General features: G+C 61.4%; 1 protein-coding gene across 1 annotated transcript in view; it reads right to left on the bottom strand.

Moving 5' to 3' along the window:
- Positions 1 to 3,850: 3,850 nt before the first annotated feature.
- PNPLA5 (patatin like phospholipase domain containing 5) overlaps positions 3,851 to 21,080 on the bottom strand; it is a 38,878-nt gene continuing 21,648 nt past the window's right edge. The window contains exons 9-10 of the mRNA XM_029955002.1: positions 5,121 to 5,251; positions 3,851 to 3,931 (exon numbers count right to left, since the gene is read on the bottom strand). Coding sequence (XP_029810862.1) covers positions 5,194 to 5,251 — 58 coding nt within the window. The 3' untranslated portion in view covers positions 3,851 to 3,931; positions 5,121 to 5,193. The remainder of the gene's footprint in view (positions 3,932 to 5,120; positions 5,252 to 21,080) is intronic.

Here is a 21,080-nt window from a genome sequence, read left to right as displayed (position 1 = left end):
CGACACTGGGAGGGAGGCACCGTGACAGAGGAGGCCCCGACCCGCAGGGGACGGACCCGGAAAGGTACGGAAGGGCTGTGGATGGACTCACAGGGGTAGGACAGGAGGGCTATCTGGGTGGCTCGTAGCAGAGTGACAAGGTGACAGGAGAGGGGGGCACAGTGCAAGGGACAAGGACACCACCTCCGGGTGAGGCGGCCGGGCCTCTCCAACCCCGTGCTGGCGGTGTGACCTGGGCAGGCCACTCTGCATTTCTGAGCCTCCTCCTCCACAAGCAAAGGGGCAGCAGGACCTACAGAGCAGCCAGCAGCCAGCGTGGCGATGACACGTGTCATGCTTAGGGCCCCAGGGCCTGCTGGGGGGAAGCTCTGTTCCCTCTGGTGGGACGCATACCCGGTCCTGCTCGGACTGGGACTGCCGAGGGCACGGAGGCCAGGGGGTGGCAGAGGACTGCTCCTGTCCCTGTCAGAGTCCCGCCTCAAGCAGAGAACGTAGCCTTCTCCCCCTCAAGTTGCAGGGAACCTCTGGACTTCAGTGCACGCCAGAGGCTGGGACCCGTCCCTGCGGCGCCCAGCCAGCCGAGGGCCTCCACGTCAGCCTGCCGTCTCGCCAGCAGGTGGCAGCACAGCCCAAAGAGCGCCCTGAGGGAGCTGGAGTGGGTCAGCGGTGGCCAAGGGGTGGCCTGAAGGACCGGATCCCGGCAGAAGGGCCCCCTGGGGGCCCACCACACCCCAGCCCGCAGGGACTCTGGCGGTGGGGGAGAGATTACAGAACAAACCAAACATGCATTCAGCCAGAAGGCCTTGTTAGGGACTCACCGTGGTGACATCCCAGCCACTAGGACCTCGGCCTCCTCACCTCAGAGATCTAGCTGCTTGGCCCGGGGGCCTCCGGCATGCCTCTCACAGCCAGCCCGGCACACCCCACTCACCCCTACACTGCAGGCCGGCCCCCGCTTGAGAGGACGAGACCGAGTCCAGAGAAGGGAGCGAGGCCGACTCACCAACAGGCTAATAAGCACGGGGCCCCCGAGAGGAGACCCCACCTCCCGGGGCAGTGCCCGAGCTGGCACCCAGTCCAGGTGACCCGAGGCTGGGGACAGAGCAGCCATGAACAGAGAGTAAGAAAATCTGCCATCCCAAAAGGCTGCGTGAGGGAAACTTGCAAGACAGCCAAGCGATGCCCATGGGGGATGATGTGGGGACGGAACAGGAAGGTGAGGTGAGGACGGTGAGGACAGTGGCCACTGCGCTAAAGAACACAGGTGGCAGAGACAGTGGGGGATGGGGACGGGGTCACTCGCACGGCGTCGATGATCACAAGGACAAGCACGTGCCTGTGTCTCTCCGAGCCCTGGTTGGCAGGTGCAGAGAGGGGACAGACCTTGCCGGCGGGGACACTGCTCTCCCCACTCGGGATGTGCCTCCCTGGGAAGGAAGCGCCACCCAGGCACCGCTCTGCCTCTCCCCACTGGGTCCCCTCCATTCCTGGAGGCCGAAGTGCTCATCCAAGCTGCTCCTCTGGGAGCACAGCAGCTTGCTCCACCCCCTCTGGGGGGTGACCCCGCCCCTGGGACAGCTCCCATGCTCCCGTCACCTGGCGTAGGGCCCCTGGCACCCCCACCCCGACCCCGAGGGCACAGGTCACAGCGCCAGCACGCGGGGCCCCGGCAGCGGGTCCTCCAAGGTCACTATTAGTAAGCGGTGCCTGGCCGCGGTGCCTTCTGCACCTTATTCTTCAAATCCTACAGAACCTCAGACACAGAAGTGAGCGCAGGGCCTGAGGCCCCAGGTGCGGAGCTGGCTGCCGACTCGGGGGCGGGGCTAAGTGCATGTGGCGGGGGATGGGGGGTGGTGTGCGCTGGTGGGATCCAGCAAGCATGTGTGGCCCTGAACTTCAGCGCTGGGCAGTGCCGTGACGTTTAAAACACGGAGATGACTGCACTGGGGAACCTTTTAACTGCTCCGGCCGGAGCAGGAAGCCACTTTAAGGCCGACACCAGGTGCCACCTGAAGTCAGTGGACACCTGTTTACGGGGCACTGTCGCCATGCAGGGGGCTGTTTCTCTAGAGGCAGTGAACATGCTGGGACTTGAGGACGCGGTTTGGAAGCCACAGTAACAGGTTACTCCAAGTGCCTGAAGGACTGTAAGGCCCTGAGCCAGACAGCGGGCAGGCTGGGGGTAAGGGGGCTGGGCAGAGGGTCTTCCATGGCTTTGGGGCGGGTGCCGTGGCCTCCTCCCCTGGGCCCACCCCCCAGCAGAGCTGGAGCAGATTCTGAGCAGCTCCAGGCTCCGGGATCCTAGCCTGAGGGCACCGTGCAGGCCGCTGCACCCATGAGGGGCCGGCCTTCCAAGAGGCTCAGGAGGGAGCTCCAGTTCCGCTGCCCGGAGTGGTTCTAGAACACTCCATTCCCAATCTTCCCCACAAACCTCACCCTGGCCTTGCCCCATAATCTCAGCACACAACCTCCGACTGGGCTGCACAAGCGGACAGCAAGGCTGAGCACAGAGATGTGAGATAGCAAATAAGATAAAACAGGAAGTGTATTTTCAGACTCGGATATGGAATCATCTGGGCCTGGATTTAACTCAAGTACTAATACGGCCCGTCTCCGGGCTTCCGGGTACAAACCCTCACTGCACCTCTGCTCGCAGTCCAGAAGGTCCTCAGAGAGGCCACGGGTGACAACAGGAAAGCCACCTGGGGCAGGGGCTGCAAACTCCATGGCCAAGGGCCCTGTGCAGTGGGTGTGGCCCAGTCTCTCCTGCCCCGGGGGAGGGGAGATATGGTAGGGCCCTGGCAGGCTCGGGCCCCTGCTCACCTCCACCCCTGCACGAGCTTGCGCAGAGCACTGCCCGCCCCTTACTCAAAGCAGGCCCTGCCCCCGTCACCCAGCCCGGAGCCAGGGGCCCAAGCCTGCCTGCCCCTGCTGAACGCCCACGGGGCTCTCACACAAGCCACAGTTCCCACTCGGGCCTCTGTCCCCACAGCAGAGCTCTCTGGGCCTCTGTCTGTACTGTTCAAAATCCCAGCCAGAAGAAGAATCAGGGAGACTTCTCAGAACCCTGATGACGTGGGTGAGAGACGGGGTTCTGAGCTGGAGCCCAGTCTGCCGCACCCTAGCCCCGCCCCTCCACCCGTCGGCAGGAGGGCAGGCCCAGCCTGCGTGGCTCCGGTGGGACCCGGAGGCAAGCGGGCACAGCACAGCACGGGCACCGCTGGTGCCGCAGGCTGGCACACTTACACTTGTCGTTCATGAATCTCCGGCAGAACTCCTGGAAGGTGCCCCGGTAGCTCATGGTCCGCAGGGAGCGGTGGAACTGGTAGTAGGACACCACCAGGTCCTTGGGGTTCCGTGCCATGTATATGACCTGCGGCGGGAGCGAGGGACGGCTCAGTCGCCGCCCCTCGGAACCACTGCACACAGACACCCCCTCCACGGCCCTGAGGGCAGCCCTGCTCCAGCAGAGGGCACTGTCCTCCCTGCGACGCCGGCTGTGTCACATTTCCGTCCTACACCTTGACTTCAAAGGGACTGGAGGACAGAAGCAGGCCGGTCCTGACACTGCTGGTGAGAAGCGAGCACGCCGAGACAGTGAGGAAGTCAGAGGCCGTGAATGTGGTCGTGGACCCTCCCTCCCCTGAGCAGAGGCTGGACTGAGGCCGGGCAAGCCCACGGGCAAGCCAAAATTAGAAACATGGATAAAACGCTAGGACGGCAGCTCAAAGATGGCCTCCGGAGCGTCACGCCACCCCTGGGCCTCTGGGAACTTAGGACGAGGCCCTGAGCCCTGTGGGGCGGTCTCTCCCGCCTGGGGCTCTGCACAGGGAGGAAGCAGCAGGGTTACCTTCGAGTCGCCGTTGTGGAGATCAGAGGGCAGGAAGCGGTACGGGAGGTGACTTTTGATGAGGCGGGGAGACGTCAGCTCCTGCAGACGGTCACAAGGAGAAACGTTCAGAGGACACGCGGCTGCTCGCCCGCCTCAGGGCCTTTCTACCGGTCAGGACCAGCAGTGTCCCCGACAAACTTCACACTGACATCTGGCCACCCTCCAGGCTGGACAAGACGTGCTCCGTGTCCTCGGGCACCCACAGCGTGAGCACAGCTACCATGGGCACAGGGTCTGCTCAGAGGACCTGCCCGGGCTGTGGAGGACAGCGAGGAAGCAGGCGGCTGAGGTGCCCAGGGGCACCTGCTGAATCAATCACATCAGCATCGGGCCTTCCTGCCACTCCCGGAATGTGCCAGGCCCACGCTCACTGCCGCCCATCCCAGCGCGCCCGCCTGTCTCCTCTTCCGGGCCCTTGCTCGGCCGTCCCCGAGAGGCCTGCCGTCCTGTGTCCTGTCCCAGCCCGCGCCCTGCGCAGCACTGGCCACCACGGAGCCCGGGCCTCCCCCTCTTCCCCCACCCGCCTCCCTCGCTGGAGTGCCAGTCCTTGGGGGTCATGACTGCCTTGTCTGCCTCATCCTCGGTGCCACCCCAGGGTCCAGGGCAGTGACCCGCCGGTGAGGGGCGCCCGGGACAGCGCTACCGAAGGGCTCCACAGAGGAGTTGACACAGGCTGACCCGCCCAGCCACGCGCCGGGGTGCAGCGGAGCGAACACTGGAGGTGGGGCCCAGGCGGACACCGGCCCACGCAGGACTCTGGACTTTCCTCTGGGAGCAGCGAAAGTGGGGGCGGGGCCTGCTCTCAGAGCTGCACTCCGGGACGCTCGGCTAGAGGGAGGGGGACAGGCAGTCCGCGAGGGCGATGTGGCCTGGGCTAGTGCTGACAGCGACAGGGAGGGAGAGAACCTTCCAGCTACATCTGAGCACTAAGATGGACTGGACTTTGGGATAAGGTTCAGTACATTCCAGACACCAAATACTGCGTGCAAATGCATCCCTCTCCCCCGACAGATGGTGTGCCCCATGGCGGGGGCCCCCTTTCTCCCTCGAAGTCCCCCACGTCACCCGCTGCTCCTTTCTCTCCGTCACTGCCAGGGGCTCGGGCCTATCAGGCTGTCCTGGCTGCCTGCTCTCCCTCCACCCATGGGCCCCCTGAGCCCCCCAGGAGCAACTGTCACTTGGGGTCCCCAGGGAGCCCGGGCTTGGGTGCCGCTGGCCCAGAGAGTACCTTGATGATGTCCAGGCCCGGCTGCGGGTACTCCAGGACCGGGAGCTGCTCGTCGATGTTCATCAAGCCGATCTCATCCGGGTCGGCCCCCTGGCTCACCAGGTACACCACCTCCTGCAGCAAGCTCGTGCCTGGACGGAGAGAAGCACGGGGGGCGGGGCTCAGAGGAAGCCCAGGGGCCAGCACCCACCCCACCACCCCCGCCCCCCCCACCGGCAGGTTGCACCTGCCGCCCAAGACCATACATGTGGCCACCAAGGACAGAGCCCTGGCAAGCAGGACACCCAGGCAGGATATGCGACCAAGAGCCCCAGCCAGGACGGGGTCACCCCTGGGAGAAGGGTGGCTCCTGGTGCCTCCTCTGGCCCCTGTGTGTGGACCCCACGCTGCTCAGGCTTTCAGTGCTGGGGCCCCGGTGAGCCAGGGCCACCCCATCACTATCCCAGCTGACCTCTCAGAACAAAGTGACACGGAGGGCCAGTGCCTCTCCTCGAGGCCTTGGTCCTTTTATTGGCCTGCTTGCACCTTCCTCACCTCCCCAGCCTGAAATGCTGACTGCTGCGGACTCTGCCCCACACCCCTGCTTGCACTCCCCAGGGGGCCGGTCTCCTGCCGTCCCCCCACAAGCACCTCCACACCCGTCTGTCCACCCAGGAACACCCACCGCCCATCACCTCCCCAGGAAAGGCTGCCCTCACAGCAAACGGCCAACCCACCTCTGCCCCCTGCTCGGGGCCTCGGCACCCCTGGGGTTCTGCCACCAAGGTGAGCGAAGAGCTGGCCCTTCCGCCCCAGGCGGCACCGCCACAGCCCCCCCTTGCTCTCTGCTCTGGCCCCGATCACCTGGCCGGCTCCGCCCACCCATCAACAAAGCAGAACGCGCATTCATTCTGGCCTGGACGTCAGTGGGCATGCCCGGTCACCCAGGCTCTCGGGCAAAGTCTTAGCGACGGCCCGCAGGCCTGCCCGCGGCACTCTGTGCCCCCTGCCCCCACCCTGGCAGCTGCCCTCCTGCTCTCTGTCCACCCAGCTCCTTATGGCCTCCTGGCAGCTCAGAGCATGCCAGGCCACCCCGCACCCCGCATCTGCATCTGCCAGTGCCAGCCTGCACCCCTCCTCCCCTCCCACAGTCCTTTGGGCATGAGGACTCCCTGCCCCGCCACATCTAACGCTCCCACATGGTCTCCACACCACCCCACAGCCCAGAACAGTCTGTGCACCCTTTCTCCACTGGGTAGACCCAGGTGAGGGCCAGCACAAGGCCGTGCTGGGTTCATAACTTCTGAAAGGACAGCCAATGCTGGCCGCTGAGTAACCGGAAGAGGACGTCTTGATCAAGGAAGGCCTCCCAGAGGAAGCAGCTCTGGAGCAAAGACACTGAAGAAAACAGTGTGGTGGCTTTTTAATTCAAACAGAAATAACTTTACATCTGAACCCAAAGGATCCTCCCACCAACCTGGAAGGTGGGGACCGTCACCCCCACTGACAGATGAGAATCCTGAGGCCAAACTGTGTCCTGGGTCACTTGCCCAGTGTGTGGCGTGCACCCCACTCCTCCTGGTGAGGCCCGCTCACCCTACAGCCCAGGGCGCCTGCACCCAGGAGTCCATGCGCTCAGCAATCAGTGTGGGCAGAGTCCCCCAAACAGGCCTCTCCCAGTGACATCTCTGGGGCCTGCTCTTGGTGCCCCCGCAGGCAACGACCGGACAGACTTCCTCCGCACCTTAACATCGACGAGTCAGTCCCCACAGCCCCATCGCTGCCTCCGGTAAATACCGAAGCTGTAAGACTGGCCTCCTCAGGGCCCAGGGAGGCCCTGCACCCGCCTCCCCGCCGGCCCATCCCCAGGGGCCCCTCCAGCCCCTCCACGTCCGCCTCCCAGGCAAGCACCTCGGCCTGGCCTTCCCCGGTCCTCAGCGTACAGGACGCGGGCACGAGCAGCCTCTCAGGGGCCAGAAGCCACAATGATCACAGGAAACACCAGCTAGAGGGGATGGCAGCAGCGACGCTGACTGGTCACACCTGGTTCCAGACACTCCTGATCAGCCCCTTACCAAAGAGCGAACTCAGGCTGTGCGGTCCACGAGGGTCTGGGCCAGGCGCCAGTGCCGAGCAGGCCTCTCCCCGCAGCTCCCTCCCGTCCGTGTCTACTGCCCCCACCCTGGGTCCCACCACCCTGGCAGGGCCCCGGGCGTCTGCATGAGCCCAGCCAGGCCCCTCCACCCACCTTCCTGGCTGCCACGGCTGCAGTGATCCTTGCACCCACCATGTCCCCGTGGCTCTCTGCTCCTGAAGAGCAGTCCCCTGCGGCCCTTCTCCTCTCTCTGCAACCCCCACCCCCCGGCACTCAGGGCCGTGGCCAGGCCTTCCATCGCCCCCAGGCTGCCCTTCTGCCCAGCCAGCCTGGACCTGATCTTTGTTGGGGCCACTGGTCCCAGGGGTCTCGGACACCCGTCTCATCCGCGGCCCTCCCCCAACCTCGCAGCCCCCCGTCCCTCCTGTCCTACTGTACCTGGTGCCCCGGGCACGACGGGCGGGGGGGTGGGCAGGGGGGACAGAGAACGCATGTTGGTTACGTGCTAGCTTCTAAGGCTGCTGTGGCTTCAAAAGACAGTTACTGTCACACAGCTCCGGGGCCAGAAGGCCAACACAGGCCTCGCTGGCTCGAATCAGGATGTCAGCATGGCCGATGTCTAGCTGAGCCACACTGTATCAACGCTGCCTCTGTCCTCCTCTGCCGGGGGCCCCTGTGACCTGCTCCGGTGACCCAGGCCACGCTCATCCCAACAAGGGACACGAGCTGTTGGGCCCCTCATCAAAGCCACACCCTGGGCCACAGCTACAGCTGACTCGGGCACCAATAAGGCGTAGGCTCTCAGAGTTGAGGCCACTAGTCCGCAGTCACTGAGCCAGGAATGGGTGCGAGCCCCCCCACCCCACCCCCCGGGGCCTCTGAGCACACCCAGCAGGCCCGAGGGCAGAGAAGCCAGCCCTGCCGACGTGCTGCTCTGCTCCTGCAGCCATGGGGCCAAAATGGACGAGTGTGGGGGTGGGGGTGGGGGTGGGGATGGGGGTGGGGGCTCGGCACCCCCGTCATCCCCGTGGCCTGGGGTCTGTGGGGGGGGTGAGCATGAGGAGGCCCTGCAGCAGGAGCAGGCTGGCGGCCAGTAAATCCGAGGCAAGACACAGGAGAGCCGGGTTTGCGGGCCGGATGTCCGGGAGGGCCGGCCAGGCCGCGCAGCCGTCCTGGGGGCAGCACAAGCCACGAGCTTCCCCGCGGCTCCATCTTCAAATCAGCTGGATGCGAACCTTTCCGGAAGCACTTCTGCTGACCCCAGTGCACCACGTCTCCCACGGCGGTGCGTCCTCTCTGGGGCCAGACCCCGAGGACGCCTCTGGCATTCTGGGCAGGACTCCCCGGGCATCAAGGGTCCGCTGTCACAACGCAGGGAATGGAGCCTATCAAAATTCCCACCCAAACTCCGGGACGAAGGAACCTGCACTCCAGGGTCGGAGCCCACCGGGACTGGGCCCCAAACCACCCCGGCGTTCTTTTATCCCCACTGTAACCGTTTCCTAAGGTCAGACGCACGCTGGTTCCGGAAAACCCCATCCTCCCCGCCCCAATCCCACTCAGAGCAAACCCTCAGTTGGTTCTTTTCCTGCCCTCAAACGTCTAACGTGCTTAGATCTTTGATGATCTGTGTGGTTTCCGGGGTCTACGGATTTTCAAAGGACGAAGGCCCTGGCCGAGTTCACTCACACAAGCCTCCCTCCTCCCACGTGGCTGAGCATGATTTCTGGTCTCACCTGAGGTTTACCGACGTGTTTTGCTCAAAGTACACACACAGTGATTACACTTACTTTCTTACACAAGGCTGATCCTCCTGGTGTAATTCACTGCCTTTGTGCGCTTGCTTCGTTTTCAATGCAGCCATTAGTGACTCTTCCCGGGCTCCGCAGCAAGCCCCCCAGGACGCTCTCCGCTCCGTGGACTCCGCTGCCCCCTCCACTCTCCTCCTCAGTCCTGGACCTCCCTGGGCCGGATGCGCCTTGCCCTTTATCTCTGTGCCTCGCCGGCGTCTCCCCCTGCACCAGCTACTGCCTGAGCAGGGGACCGAGCAGGACAAGCGGCTGTGTCCACCTTGCTCGTGACCGGAAGTTTGGCTGCGCACAGAACCCGGGCTGGAGAGCATTTGCCCCCGAAGGGCGACAGCACAGTGAGCACATGAAGTTCCCCTCGCCTTTGAACGTGGCCCGTTTTGCCGCTGGGGACTGAAGCCTTCTCCTGGGCTGGGCCCTCCCAGGAGCTCCAGCCTGCTTTCGTGCGTTCATCAGATCAGACACGCAGGGGCTCCCCAGCTCCGGACAGCCTGGTTTCCACAACCTTCTCTCTTCCATGCTCTCTTCTCTTTCTGGAACCCCGAGATCTTCCAATTTTTTTTAAGTTTATTTGTTAATTTTGAGAGATGGAGTGAGCAGGAGAGGAGCTGAGAGAATCCCAAGCAGGCTCTGAGCTGAGAGCGTAGAGCCCAACATGGGGCTCAAGCCCACAGACAGTGAGGTCATGACGGGGGCCAAAATCAAGAGTCGGATGCTTACCTGACTGTGCCAGCTGGGCGCCCCTGAGGTCTTCCGTTTTCTTATAATTCTGCTATTTGCCATCATTTTGTACAAATTTTTCTTCTACCTCCTGGAATATCTCCTCCATGTGACCATCCAAACCCCACAACGAAGCCTTCAAAATTTCAGCTTCCCAAGGGTCCCCTCCTGACCTGTCCTTGCTCCTCCCTGTGCCATCGCTTTCTACGGGAAGGCTCAGCTGTCTCCGCTCTCCGAGGCGGCTCTGGTCGCGAGTGCGGGGGCATTCTGCTGTTTTAGGTTTTCTACTGTTCTGTACGTTGCCCTCGGTTCCTCCACGCTCCTTTTTCTGCTTTTTGCTTTGTTTTTGCAGGTGTCTGCCCTTCGTTTTGGAGACTTGCAGATCTGGTGAGCTGGAGCCCATCGGCAGGTAAGAATGATCCAGACGCAGCATCTGTGGGGGCAGGGCCTGCTGACGGGGCCTCCTGTGTCCTTGGCAGCACCCCCGCCTGGGGATCTGGACGGCGGAGCACGTGCAGATACTTACAGGTCGTCTGTGGGGTCAACGTCTCCAGGGGAGATGCCTCCACCCTGTCCTGGGGGACCACCTGCCCGCCAGGAGCCAAGCAGGGGAGGCGGCAGAGAACCTCCATTCCAAGGGTGTGGCTTTCACGTACCCTCGTTTCCAATATGGCACCGCATCCCAGCCTACGCTGTGCTCCGCATCCCCAAACCCACGGCCTCCCCGATCAAGTTCCCCAAAGAAACATGTCTCCACAATGGCCTCCTGTGTCTATCCCCGCGTCGTGGCTGCCACCCTCTAAGGAGTGCAGCCCACGGCCCAGCCTGCGACTGGAACAGGTCTGTGCGCCCATGGCCCTCCCGCTGCCGGCACATGGGCTCTCCGCCTGCCAGGTCGGTGACATTCAACCATGGCGTCCGATCGGGGGGAATCCGCGGGCACCTGCGATCCCAGATCTGCTCCTCGATTGTCACACGGCGAGGTCATGGGAGGAACAGAGGAGAGCGCGTGCTCAACCCACCCCCTCCCTCGAACACGCCCCGGGTGCTCTGGAGTCATGGGCATCCACATCCTGGGGACCCATCCAGGGACAGCAAGAGCCGAGCGTCCGAGGCCCAGCCCAGGGAACCCAGGACCTGGGGGTCCTGCAGGCCCCTCGCCAGGCGTCGGACCTGCTCTCCCAACACAGGTGGCCTCCAGGACACTCCCCACTTGGAAAGCACTGTCCCCATCCGGGGAGGTTTCGCTTACACCCCGTCAGCTCTCAGGAGATGGCCCAAACATGCAGGAGGACAGGGCGCCCCGGCAGGCACAGGCCAGTGCCACCGCTGCCCACGGGTGGAGAACTGAGGCGAGAAGCCCGCACTGGCTCAAGCGGGTGCCCAGCAGTGCCCTCCGTGACAGCAAGGGCAGTGCTGTGTCCCAGGGACCATCACGGCAATTCAGCCACGTCCCCAGTGGATTCTCGTGAGCCCCTCGGTGGCTTCTGTCACTGCACCTCACGCACGAAGAGCCAGCACAGAGGTGAAATGCCCAAGGCCAAGGCCATGGGACCGGGAGCCCAGAACCCATGAGCTTCCTCACCCGCACCATACACACACACACACACCCATGCACACACCACACACACACATGCACGCACACCCATGCACACACCACACACACCCATGCACACACACCCATGCACACACACCTATGCACACACCACACGCGCACACACACACACCGCACACATACATGCACACACCACACACACACGCACACATACCTATGCACACACCACACGCACACACACATACATGCACACACCACACACACATACCTATGCACACACCACACACACACACCATGCACACATACCTATGCACACACCACACGCACACACACACACATACATGCACATACCACACACACACACCTATGCACACACCATACACACACACCATGCACACACTATACACAAACACCCATGCACACACCTATGCATACACCATACACACACACCACACACACACACACAGGCACACTCCACACACACCCATGCACACACCATACACACACACAACACCCATGCACACACACATCCATGCACACACCATACACATGCACACCATACACATGCACCAATGCACACACCATGCACAATACACAACACCCATGCACATACCCCACACACCCCACACACACCCATGCACACACACCCATACACACACCCACGCACACACCATATGCACACACCCATGCACACACCACCCACACCATACATACACACACCCATGCACACCCTGCACACACACACACATGCACACACCACACACACACACACACACACAATCATAACCACCACACACATACATAACTATGACACACACATCACATATATTCAAACACAACACACACATATACAACCAACTCACACACACACACATTCCTACAGACCACACACACATACCACACATATACAGTGCACACCCCTCATATAACACGTTCCTACACACCACATACATATGCACAAATGACACACACATTGCCCATTCTTACACACACAACACACACACATATAGGACGCACACACGCACACCACACGGTAATACATCCCCCCCACGCACACAACAACGCACACCACACCCCCACGGCTAACCAGGCAGGGGGGCAGCAAAACCAAGGCCTCGAGCCACAGGCTCGAGCGCAAACCCCACCGCAGCCGTGACGGACCGGGCTGAGGCAGCGGCAGGAAGGGGCAGCCCCGGGCCCCCGCCAGACACGGCGGGGAGCAGACCGGGTTGCCGAGTGGCACCCCCTCTTCCGGCCGAGATGGGGTCGGGTGGCCGTGGTGCGCCTGCCCCCGCCTCCATCCCCCCAACCCTGCCTCCCGCAGCCCCTGCCCGGTGAGGCCCCCGGGGCCAGGCACGGCCAGTGCACCCCTGGCCCCCAGGTTCCAAGCATGCAACTCCCTTGCACCCGGAGCTCTTGGGTTCCCGGGCTCACAGCTCTGACACACATGCGGGGCCCACCGGGCAGAGCGGGCGCTCCGTCCCTGGAGAGAGAGGCCCCGCTCTCCCCCGGCCCCGGGCCCATCCGCACTGGGGCCGCATGGCTTGGAGGCCCCTCCGGAAGGAGGCGGCGCCCGTCTGTGGGCCGCAGGGCCGGGCACGACCGGGGGAGGCCCCTCTGTGCCCCCTCCGTCACCGAGAGAGGGGCGTTCGCTGGATGAGGGGACAGGTCCCGGGGCTGCCCGGCCTCAACCTCGCCTCCCGACACCGGGGCCAGTCCGGCCCGGCTCCCTGACAACAGACAACTGGGCCGCAGTGACGGCGTCGCTCTAAGGCACCGAGTCCAGACGGTCTCTTATGCAGCAACCAGAACGTTCCAGGTGGGGCTGACACGAAAGAGCCGACAAAGGGGACAAGGCGGGCCTGAGCGCGGCGCCACGGGCAAGGCGGCCCTCGCGGTCCTCCCAACGGCCCCAGCGACAACACAGAGCACGTGGCCTCCGCCTGCGACAGCGGGACACCTAGAGAGGGTGAGGGCCTCGCCCCAAGCGGAGACTCGGGCCCAGGATGGGAACCCGCCCCTCCCCCCGCGCACCCTCTCGGTGCCCGGGTCACCTGCCTCTACCACCCTGAACGTTACCTGCAGCCCAAGTGGGAGGCCCCCCCACAGGAAGGGGCCCGCTCCAAGTGTGCGCCTGCTTCTCACTCCGCCGCGGGAGGAGCCGGCTGCAAAGGGGCCTGAGGGCCCGCAGGCGAGCGCTGGCCTCCTGCCTGAGCCACAGCCACACCATCCCTGGAGGCCCCAGCAGGCAGAGCCCCAGCACCCACCAGGGTACCGCTCCTCAGAGCACCTCCTCCCCTCCCCTCCTGCGGTCCCCTCACCCCACCCCTCCACTCCAGCCCTTGCTTCAGGCTCTGCAGGACCCAGGCCCGCCCACTCGCTGGCTGGCCTCACCCCCCGCCCCCCATGGGAGAGGCTAAGCAACCAAAGGCAAGGCCACACGGGCACTGCCTCCTAGAGGCTGTGTCTCAAATCCTGGCTCGGCCACTTCCTATCACTCGGTGCTGAGCTAGATGAGCCCCTGTGGTCTGTGTCGCCTCCTGCAAGGGGAGGACCACCCATGTGGACTAAATGGCATCAGCTGGCTGCCAAAGGCATCCGCTCGGTGACCATGGGCCTGACCACAGTGGTGGAGGAGGCAACCTACCCAACACACGCCCCTGGGTGGGCCGACCCAGCCAGAGCCGGAAGCCCTGACAGGAGGCCTGGGCCAGCCTCTCACTGGGCCTCTGTTCCTTCCCTGCACACGGACCCCCACTCCCAGGGAAGCTGTGGGGATGGCGCGTGGCACAGACACGGGACCCACTCCGGCCGCCAGTTCTGGGCTTGAGAAAGACGAACACAGCCATGACCCAGTCGGGTGCCCGGCCACTGTGGGGCAGATGCCTGGGGGGCCCCTCCAGGCGGCTACCTGCGCAACGCAGAACACACACGAAGCCCAGCAGGGCCTCTGGCTTTCTAGCAGAAGCGACTCGCTTAGTTTCTGGAAAACTCCAGGAGCTCCATAGAGCATGCCTCAGCGAGGCTCTCACTTCCCTAGACCAGGGTGGGGGCGCCCGGGGGCTCAGCATCGGGCTTCGGCTCAGGTCATGATTTCAGTCCATGGGTTCGGGCCCCCTGTCGGGCTCTGCACTGACAGCTCAGAGCCTGGAGCTGCTTCGGATCCCGTGTCTCCCTCTCTCTCTGCTCCTCCCCAACTCATGCTCTTTCTTTCTCAAAAATAATCACTAAAAGAGAAAGAAGAAGAAAGACCGGGCCAGCAGGCTGGAGACAGTCCCTCAGTGCCGGGGCTGCAGGCAAAGGGAGAACCAGCCAGGATCCTTTTCCCCCTGCGGGAAAAGTGCTTTCAGACACTGGAGGCAGAACAGCAAACCCTGTTGCCCCCCGGGGCCTGGGGAAGAATCGGTGTGGCTTTAGAGTGGGGGAGAGCTGGCCCTGGGGAGGGGCAGACACCATTCCTGGCCTCTATCAGAGACCCCCAAATGCTGGAAGAGAGCATTGAAATTTTCCTGTACAGGATCGACCATCAAGGCAGAGTTGGCCACAACTGGGGTGGGGGTAGGGGTGCAGGATTACTGGGAGAGCCCCCCCAAACCCAAGAGCCCATAGATGCCTAAGGCTAAAGCGCTAAGGTGCAGCCAGACCAGATAACAGAGCCCCTCCCCCGCAGACACCTTTCCTCTCGGAGCCGGTAAGTCAGAGCCCCGGGGGAGGGACAAGGATGTGCGGAGAGGTCCTTCCAAGGCTCTGACCGAGAGGTGAGAGCGGGCCAGGAAACTGAGTCTGCAAACTCAGCCCCCGAGCCGAGCACAAGGTGATGCTACAGGACTGAAAGCCAGCGGCCGCCGAGTGACCAGCGCAGCAGCAGAGCCCAGACACAGCCCGGCTCCCGCCAGAACAACGGCCCGCCGACACTCCTGGCCTGGCAGGAAAAGGCGCGCCCGCCTCCAGCTGTAAACACAGCTGACCTCCATCTCCAAAGTCAGTACACTATGTCCAGCATTCAGTCGAAAAAGTGGTACTCTGTATGGAAACCAACGGGACAACAAATGATATTTTAAAAAATGAAGAAGAAGAAAAAGCACTTCTCGTTAAGAAAAAAAGGCAAGAAAAAGAATTATCTCGTGTCAAGAGACAAAATAACCAATAGAGTCAGACTCAGAGATTCTTAAATAAGTCTGATTAATATGCTCAAGAACTTCATGGAAAAGGGGGACAGCATGCTGGAACAGATAGGATATTTGGGCAGCGAGATGGAAACCAGAAGCGGAAATGCTAGAGGAAAAATAAAAACACAGAAACAGAACCGTACAATGCTTCTGAGCAGCTCACAGACCTGACCGTCAATCTGACACAGCAGAAGAAGGCAGGTGACCTGTAGAATGGCCAACCGAAATTTCCCGAGCTGAAACACACAGTTAATCAACACAACATTCAAGAGCAGTAACGCAATACCGATCTGACACGTATGTAACTGGAATTAGAAGCAGACAGAGATGGGACAGAATGTCTGAGGAGATCCTGGCGGAGGATTCTTCCAAAATACTGAAGGGCAACACGCCACAGGTGGAGAAGCTCAGAGAACCCGAAGCAGAGTCAGCATCTGTCTCGACCAGGCCCACAAATTATGCCTGGGCACATCATGCTCCAAGTGCTGGAAATCAAAGATACAGAGAAAATCTTGAAGGCATTCAGGAAAATTTAAAAAAATTTTTAAGTTAAAAAAATAATAAAAGGAACAAAGAATCATAACTGACTGCTCGTCAGAAACTATGTAGTTTCCGGGGGTGACATGTCTAGAGTGCTGAGTGATCTGAGGAGGGGGACCCAGGACAGACGGTCAGTCCCACACTTAGCGGAGGAGTGGCATCCTGAAGAGAGTCCTCACTGGGTAATCAGAGGGAAGGAGGAGGAGGGGGAGGGGAAGAGGGAGCAAAGGCGAGGGGGACAGAACCGGACGTGTTCCGACAGCTCCAGGAGCTGTTCCCGGCAAGCAAGGGCACAGAGCAGGTGAGATCCAGACTACGAGTGTGACGCTGCCAGAGGCCAAGAAGGGCCGGCGCAGAGGTCTAACGAGGGAGCGACCGAGGTCAGAGCTGTTTCTAAGAGGCCACGCTAGCCGCAGAGTGAAGGTGAACTAAGCGGGAGGCCAGGGAATATTCCAGGCGCGAGAGGAAGGACCCGCGAGAACGTAGCAGGGGTGTGAGGGGTGGACAGCCCAGCTCACTGGGTGCTGTCCGATGCCATGTAACGCTCTCAGCAGTAGAGTGCTGAAGTCCCCAGGCCCCAGGAGCTCCCGGTCCCCATCAGTAGGGGTAGGGAGGGGACAAATGAGAGACACCAACACCAAGTGCGTGTGGGGGGAGGGGCAGGAGAAGTCGTCAGTGTGGAGGCTGACTGAGAACTGAGGCATCAGGATGAGACCCTGGAGCTCGGAGAGGACACCGGGAGTCCCTTCCCAGGCCACTGGAGTCAGAGAGACGCCCCTCCCAGAGGCCCCGCCTCCTTCTCTCTCCAGAGCCCTGAGGGCGGTTCTTGAGACTTTCTCTTCCAAGGCCAAGTGGTAATGAGGGAGAGGGGCCCCTCACCAGCCCAGAAACTTGGGCAGGCCGCCTTCTTCCTGATCCCACGTCCTCAGACTGCGGGCAGAGAGTGGGAATAAGAGCAAAGGAAGGATGACTCGGTCGAGCATCCGACTTCGGCTCAGGTCATGAACTCGCAGTTCACGGGTTCAGGCCCCGCGTCAGGCTCTGGGCTGACAGCTGGGAGCCTGGAGCCTGCTTCAGATTCTGTGTCTCCCTCTCTCTGTCCCTCCCCTGCTCGTACTCTGTCTCTTTCTTTCAAGAATAAACATTAAAAACAATTTTTAAAAAAGAGCAAAGGGAAGGAGCAGGGAGAGAAGAGAAAGAGAAGGGGGGAAAGGAGGGGAAACAGCACAGCTGCCTTGGAAGGAAACCTCCCATTACGCTCCTCAAACCTCTGCCGTCCCTTCTGGAAGGTGGGGACCTTAACCACTGTGTTAAAGAGCACAAGCCCCACTGTGTGCTGTCGCTGAAAGGGACAGCGTGCACACCGACCTCGGAACCAATGTGAGCTCCAGGTGGGGGCAGGCCCCTCAAGATCCTGTACCCCCACTTCCCGGTGCGCACGCTGAGCCGCTGAACAGCCCCCTCCCCAGGCTGCGGGAAATGGAAACCAGATGCCACACGGGAGCACCTGGGAGAAACCTGGCACCGAACAGGTGCTGGCCAAATGTGAGTTCCCATCCCCACCATCTCTCCCCAACTCTTCTGACACTTGTTCGCGGCCACTGTCTGCAAGTAAAACTCAAATGCTGGTCCCACCCTCTCGCTTCCTTTCCGTTCACTGGCCCTGCGTCCACCTACAAAGAAAACACTCTCTAGAACACAAGGCTCTTCTGAGGCTCAGAAGACGCAGACGGGGGCGGGGGGCACTGTAGCTGTCATCAGTAATGCCCCCCAGCTTCACATCCAGGCCCCACATATGGCCACCTCCTCCACGCAGTGCTCCAGGGACCCTCCTTCCTGGGCCCCGGAGCTGACCTTGAGAGGAAGCACCCCGTCCTGTCAGTTAGCTCTCAGCCTCAGAGCCTGGCTTCCCAACCTCAGCGCCAGCTCCTTGAGAAGAGGGTCCCCGCATTCACAATGCTCCCCAATCTGCCTCTCCTAGGCACGGCGGGGTGCCCATACAAAGAGAGGTCGTCCCCTGGCCTGGGGCCTGGGGCTCCCCCAGCAGGCCCCCCCCCACTGTCATGAGATTTAAGACTCAAATGAATCCCTCAGGTCCGATCCCCTCATTTTTCTTGGGCATCTCCCAGAGCGGACGCTCCGTGACTTCCGGGACGGGCAACCTGTTGGCAGAACGAACAGCAGCGCCCGCCGTCGCGCAGTCACAAGGCGCTCCCGCCGACACGCGGATTTAACACTTGGCATCAAAGAGGGGCTGTGAGAATGAGGGCTTATCAACGCAGACGGAGATGGAAAGAACGGTCCTCCGCGGAAGGCACGGCGCGCTCCCAGCACCTGGGCCGCGGGATAACCGGGCCACCCCAGAGTGCGCCCAGGCCCATGGCCGTGACGGACCCCTGTGCGGGCCAGGACGACGGCCACAAGCTACTGTGGCTACTGAGCCTGAGACACGGCGAGTGCCACTGAGGAGTCGAGTTCCTGCTTTTGTGCCCTTTCGATTCGTTGAATCTAAAAAGCCACATGTGGCTCCAAGCTACTGACCTGCGCGTCACAGCCCCCATGTGCCACCTGGGCTAAAATGTCAGAAAGATGGAAGTGCTCCCGGACGATAGTGGAGCGCCGAGGGAAAAAGCAGGATCTAATTATGACCAGAAATCTCCCCGCCCCCCGCCCCGTGAACCCCTGGCCTGTATAAGCGGGGCGGGGAGGTGGTGGCGGGACTAGGTCTCTGCAAGCCTTCCAGACCCCTTTGTTGCGATCTCCCAGACTTGGGCCCTGGAAACCCAGGAGGCCCTGCGGTTCCTCTCAGGCGCCTCCGCTAGGCCCGGCCTCCTGCCCCAAGACTGCCATCAACCACCTGTCCCCCAGCCGCTGGTGGGGACTGAGGTCAGGCAGCAGACCTGCACCTAGAAAAGCGTGCGGACACATCAGGGGCTGGGGAGGGAAGGCCCGTGTCAAGGACAGGACCCTTCCTCATGCTCACCAGGCACGCGGGGTGCAGAGGGGCGCTCACGGCTCATCCCTTCTTCCTCGCAGCTGCCCATCAGGATGGTAAGGGGGTCTCCCCCGCCCCGGCGAAACCACAGCTCCAAGGGAGGGGGGCCCGCTCACCTCTTCCTAAAGCATTCCAGGTTCACCCTAAGCCGAGACTGGCCTGTCCTCAAGGTAATGGCCTCCAAGACCCCAGGGCTGGGGCCACCCCCGCAACTACCCAGTTTAAGCTACAGATTTCCGGGCAGAGGAAACCAAGGCTCAAACGTGCCCAAGGGCAATGGCTTGCTGGAATCAGGTCTTCCTGCTACCAGAGGCAATGACTTCCAGAGCCCTTTCCTCTGGTTGACAGAAAATCTTTACGGCACACCTTGGGGACCAGTTCTTCTACCCCCTTGATCATCTAGCTCATGTAACAAATTTCATGAACGGTGTGGGGAGCAAAAGCCTTCAGAGGCACTGGTAAGAGCCCGAAAAGCCACAAGGACTGCTGGAGTTTTGTTTTGGTTTGTTTTGTTTTTTAAGTTTTAAAGAGGCGGCTCTCTAGGATTCATGTGAAGGGACCTCACACAAGGCATAAGGGTCTCAAGGCCACCCCTGGGTTTTCTGCCACCAAGGGAAAGAGCCCTATGTTTATTCTCTTTATTAAAAGTCTATGGTGTGCTTTCGTCTGTCTTTGAACGATGCAAGTTACGAACAAGATTTGAGTTTGGGTAATCTAGAAAACTTCCTCAAACTAAAGTCTCATTCCACCTCAAGGTGCCTGGAAAGGTCCCCGCGGAACCCCACCAGACCCCCGATGCAGGGGTCCCTCTAAGGCGTCCCCCACAAGCCCCAAGTGCACAGCTTTCCGAGCGGGGCCTCCTGGTCTGTGCCTCCTCCCACACCAGCTTCTTAATTTCATAAAATGGAGGAAAGAACACAAAACCACAACCCCTCCTCTGCAATTCAAAAGCCGTAATGCTCTCCTCAAACCAAGTTTTTCCCAATTCATTTGGGAGCAAACCCTGTCCTAAACGGACATGAGATGATTTTTTTAGTCTTTATTGCTCCCACTTTTAATGAGGGGGTCCAAAGTACAGCCTCACATCCGGCTGGGAGTCTTACAGCTGTCCGGTATTTATGGCGCTAAAATCTGGGAAATGCTGAGCCCCCACACCCACGGGGCCCTGGGGCTGCAGCAGAAGGAAAGCCCTCGGCCATGGCTAACGCAGGGTGTGCCGTCTCCTTCCTTCCCCCTTCCCAAGGACAGCCAGGCAGCGCCTCAGACTTCTCCTACCTCCCCCAACCAACAAGCCTCCCCACCCCCTCCGCTGAGAGCCCCTTCCCCAACCTTCCGCAGAGGATCAGGCCTGCCTCTCAAGTGCGGGGACCCGGCGCAGCTACGAGAGCCAGGCATATGGCTCTCCAGCAAGCTGCACCGCTGCCGATCCGACATGACCTCCAGGCTGCCACCTTCTACAGCAGGCTAGGGACACACTGCCGGTCTGGACCCAGGTGTCTCCCTCCTGCTCCAAAACAGTGGCCACAAGGGAAACCCTTAGGTATGTTCAAAGCATGGGAAAGCTGCCTCTCTTCCCTACAAACCTCAGGAGAGACACCACATGATCTCTTACATCAAGTCCCGGGCAGACCAGCCTGGCTGTAAATCCCAGCTCTGCCACTTGTCAGCTGTGTGACCTTGGGCAAGCCACTGCCCCTCTCTGAGCCTCACTGCCTAGATCATAAAGCGAAGACGACCATCTCTACCTTACAAGATCGTCATGAATACGAGATCACTTAATGCTGGGAAATATGATGCCCTGGGTCCTGCCTGATGACACCTGGGTGACTGAGGCGGTCCTAAAACAAGGGAACACCGGGCATGCACTCGGAGCATGGCTGGTCCCATCCCCCGCCCGGTGCCCACGCAGGCAATGAGGGACACCCTGACATCCGATTAATCCCCCCTCCCCAAATACTCCCTCCCACAAGGACCTTGCACTCTTCAAAGGCTGAACCGGGCCCAAGAACAGAGACATTAAGTAACTGTCCAAGGTCACACAGCCAGCTGGGGGTAACAGGCAGGGAAGCCTGGAGGCGAGGCGGTCCCGGGCCTGTCCG

The sequence above is a fragment of the Suricata suricatta genome, chromosome 10 (genome assembly GCF_006229205.1).
Source record: "Suricata suricatta isolate VVHF042 chromosome 10, meerkat_22Aug2017_6uvM2_HiC, whole genome shotgun sequence".
NCBI lineage: Eukaryota > Metazoa > Chordata > Mammalia > Carnivora > Herpestidae > Suricata > Suricata suricatta.
This window is presented reverse-complemented; position numbering and strand designations above follow the sequence as displayed.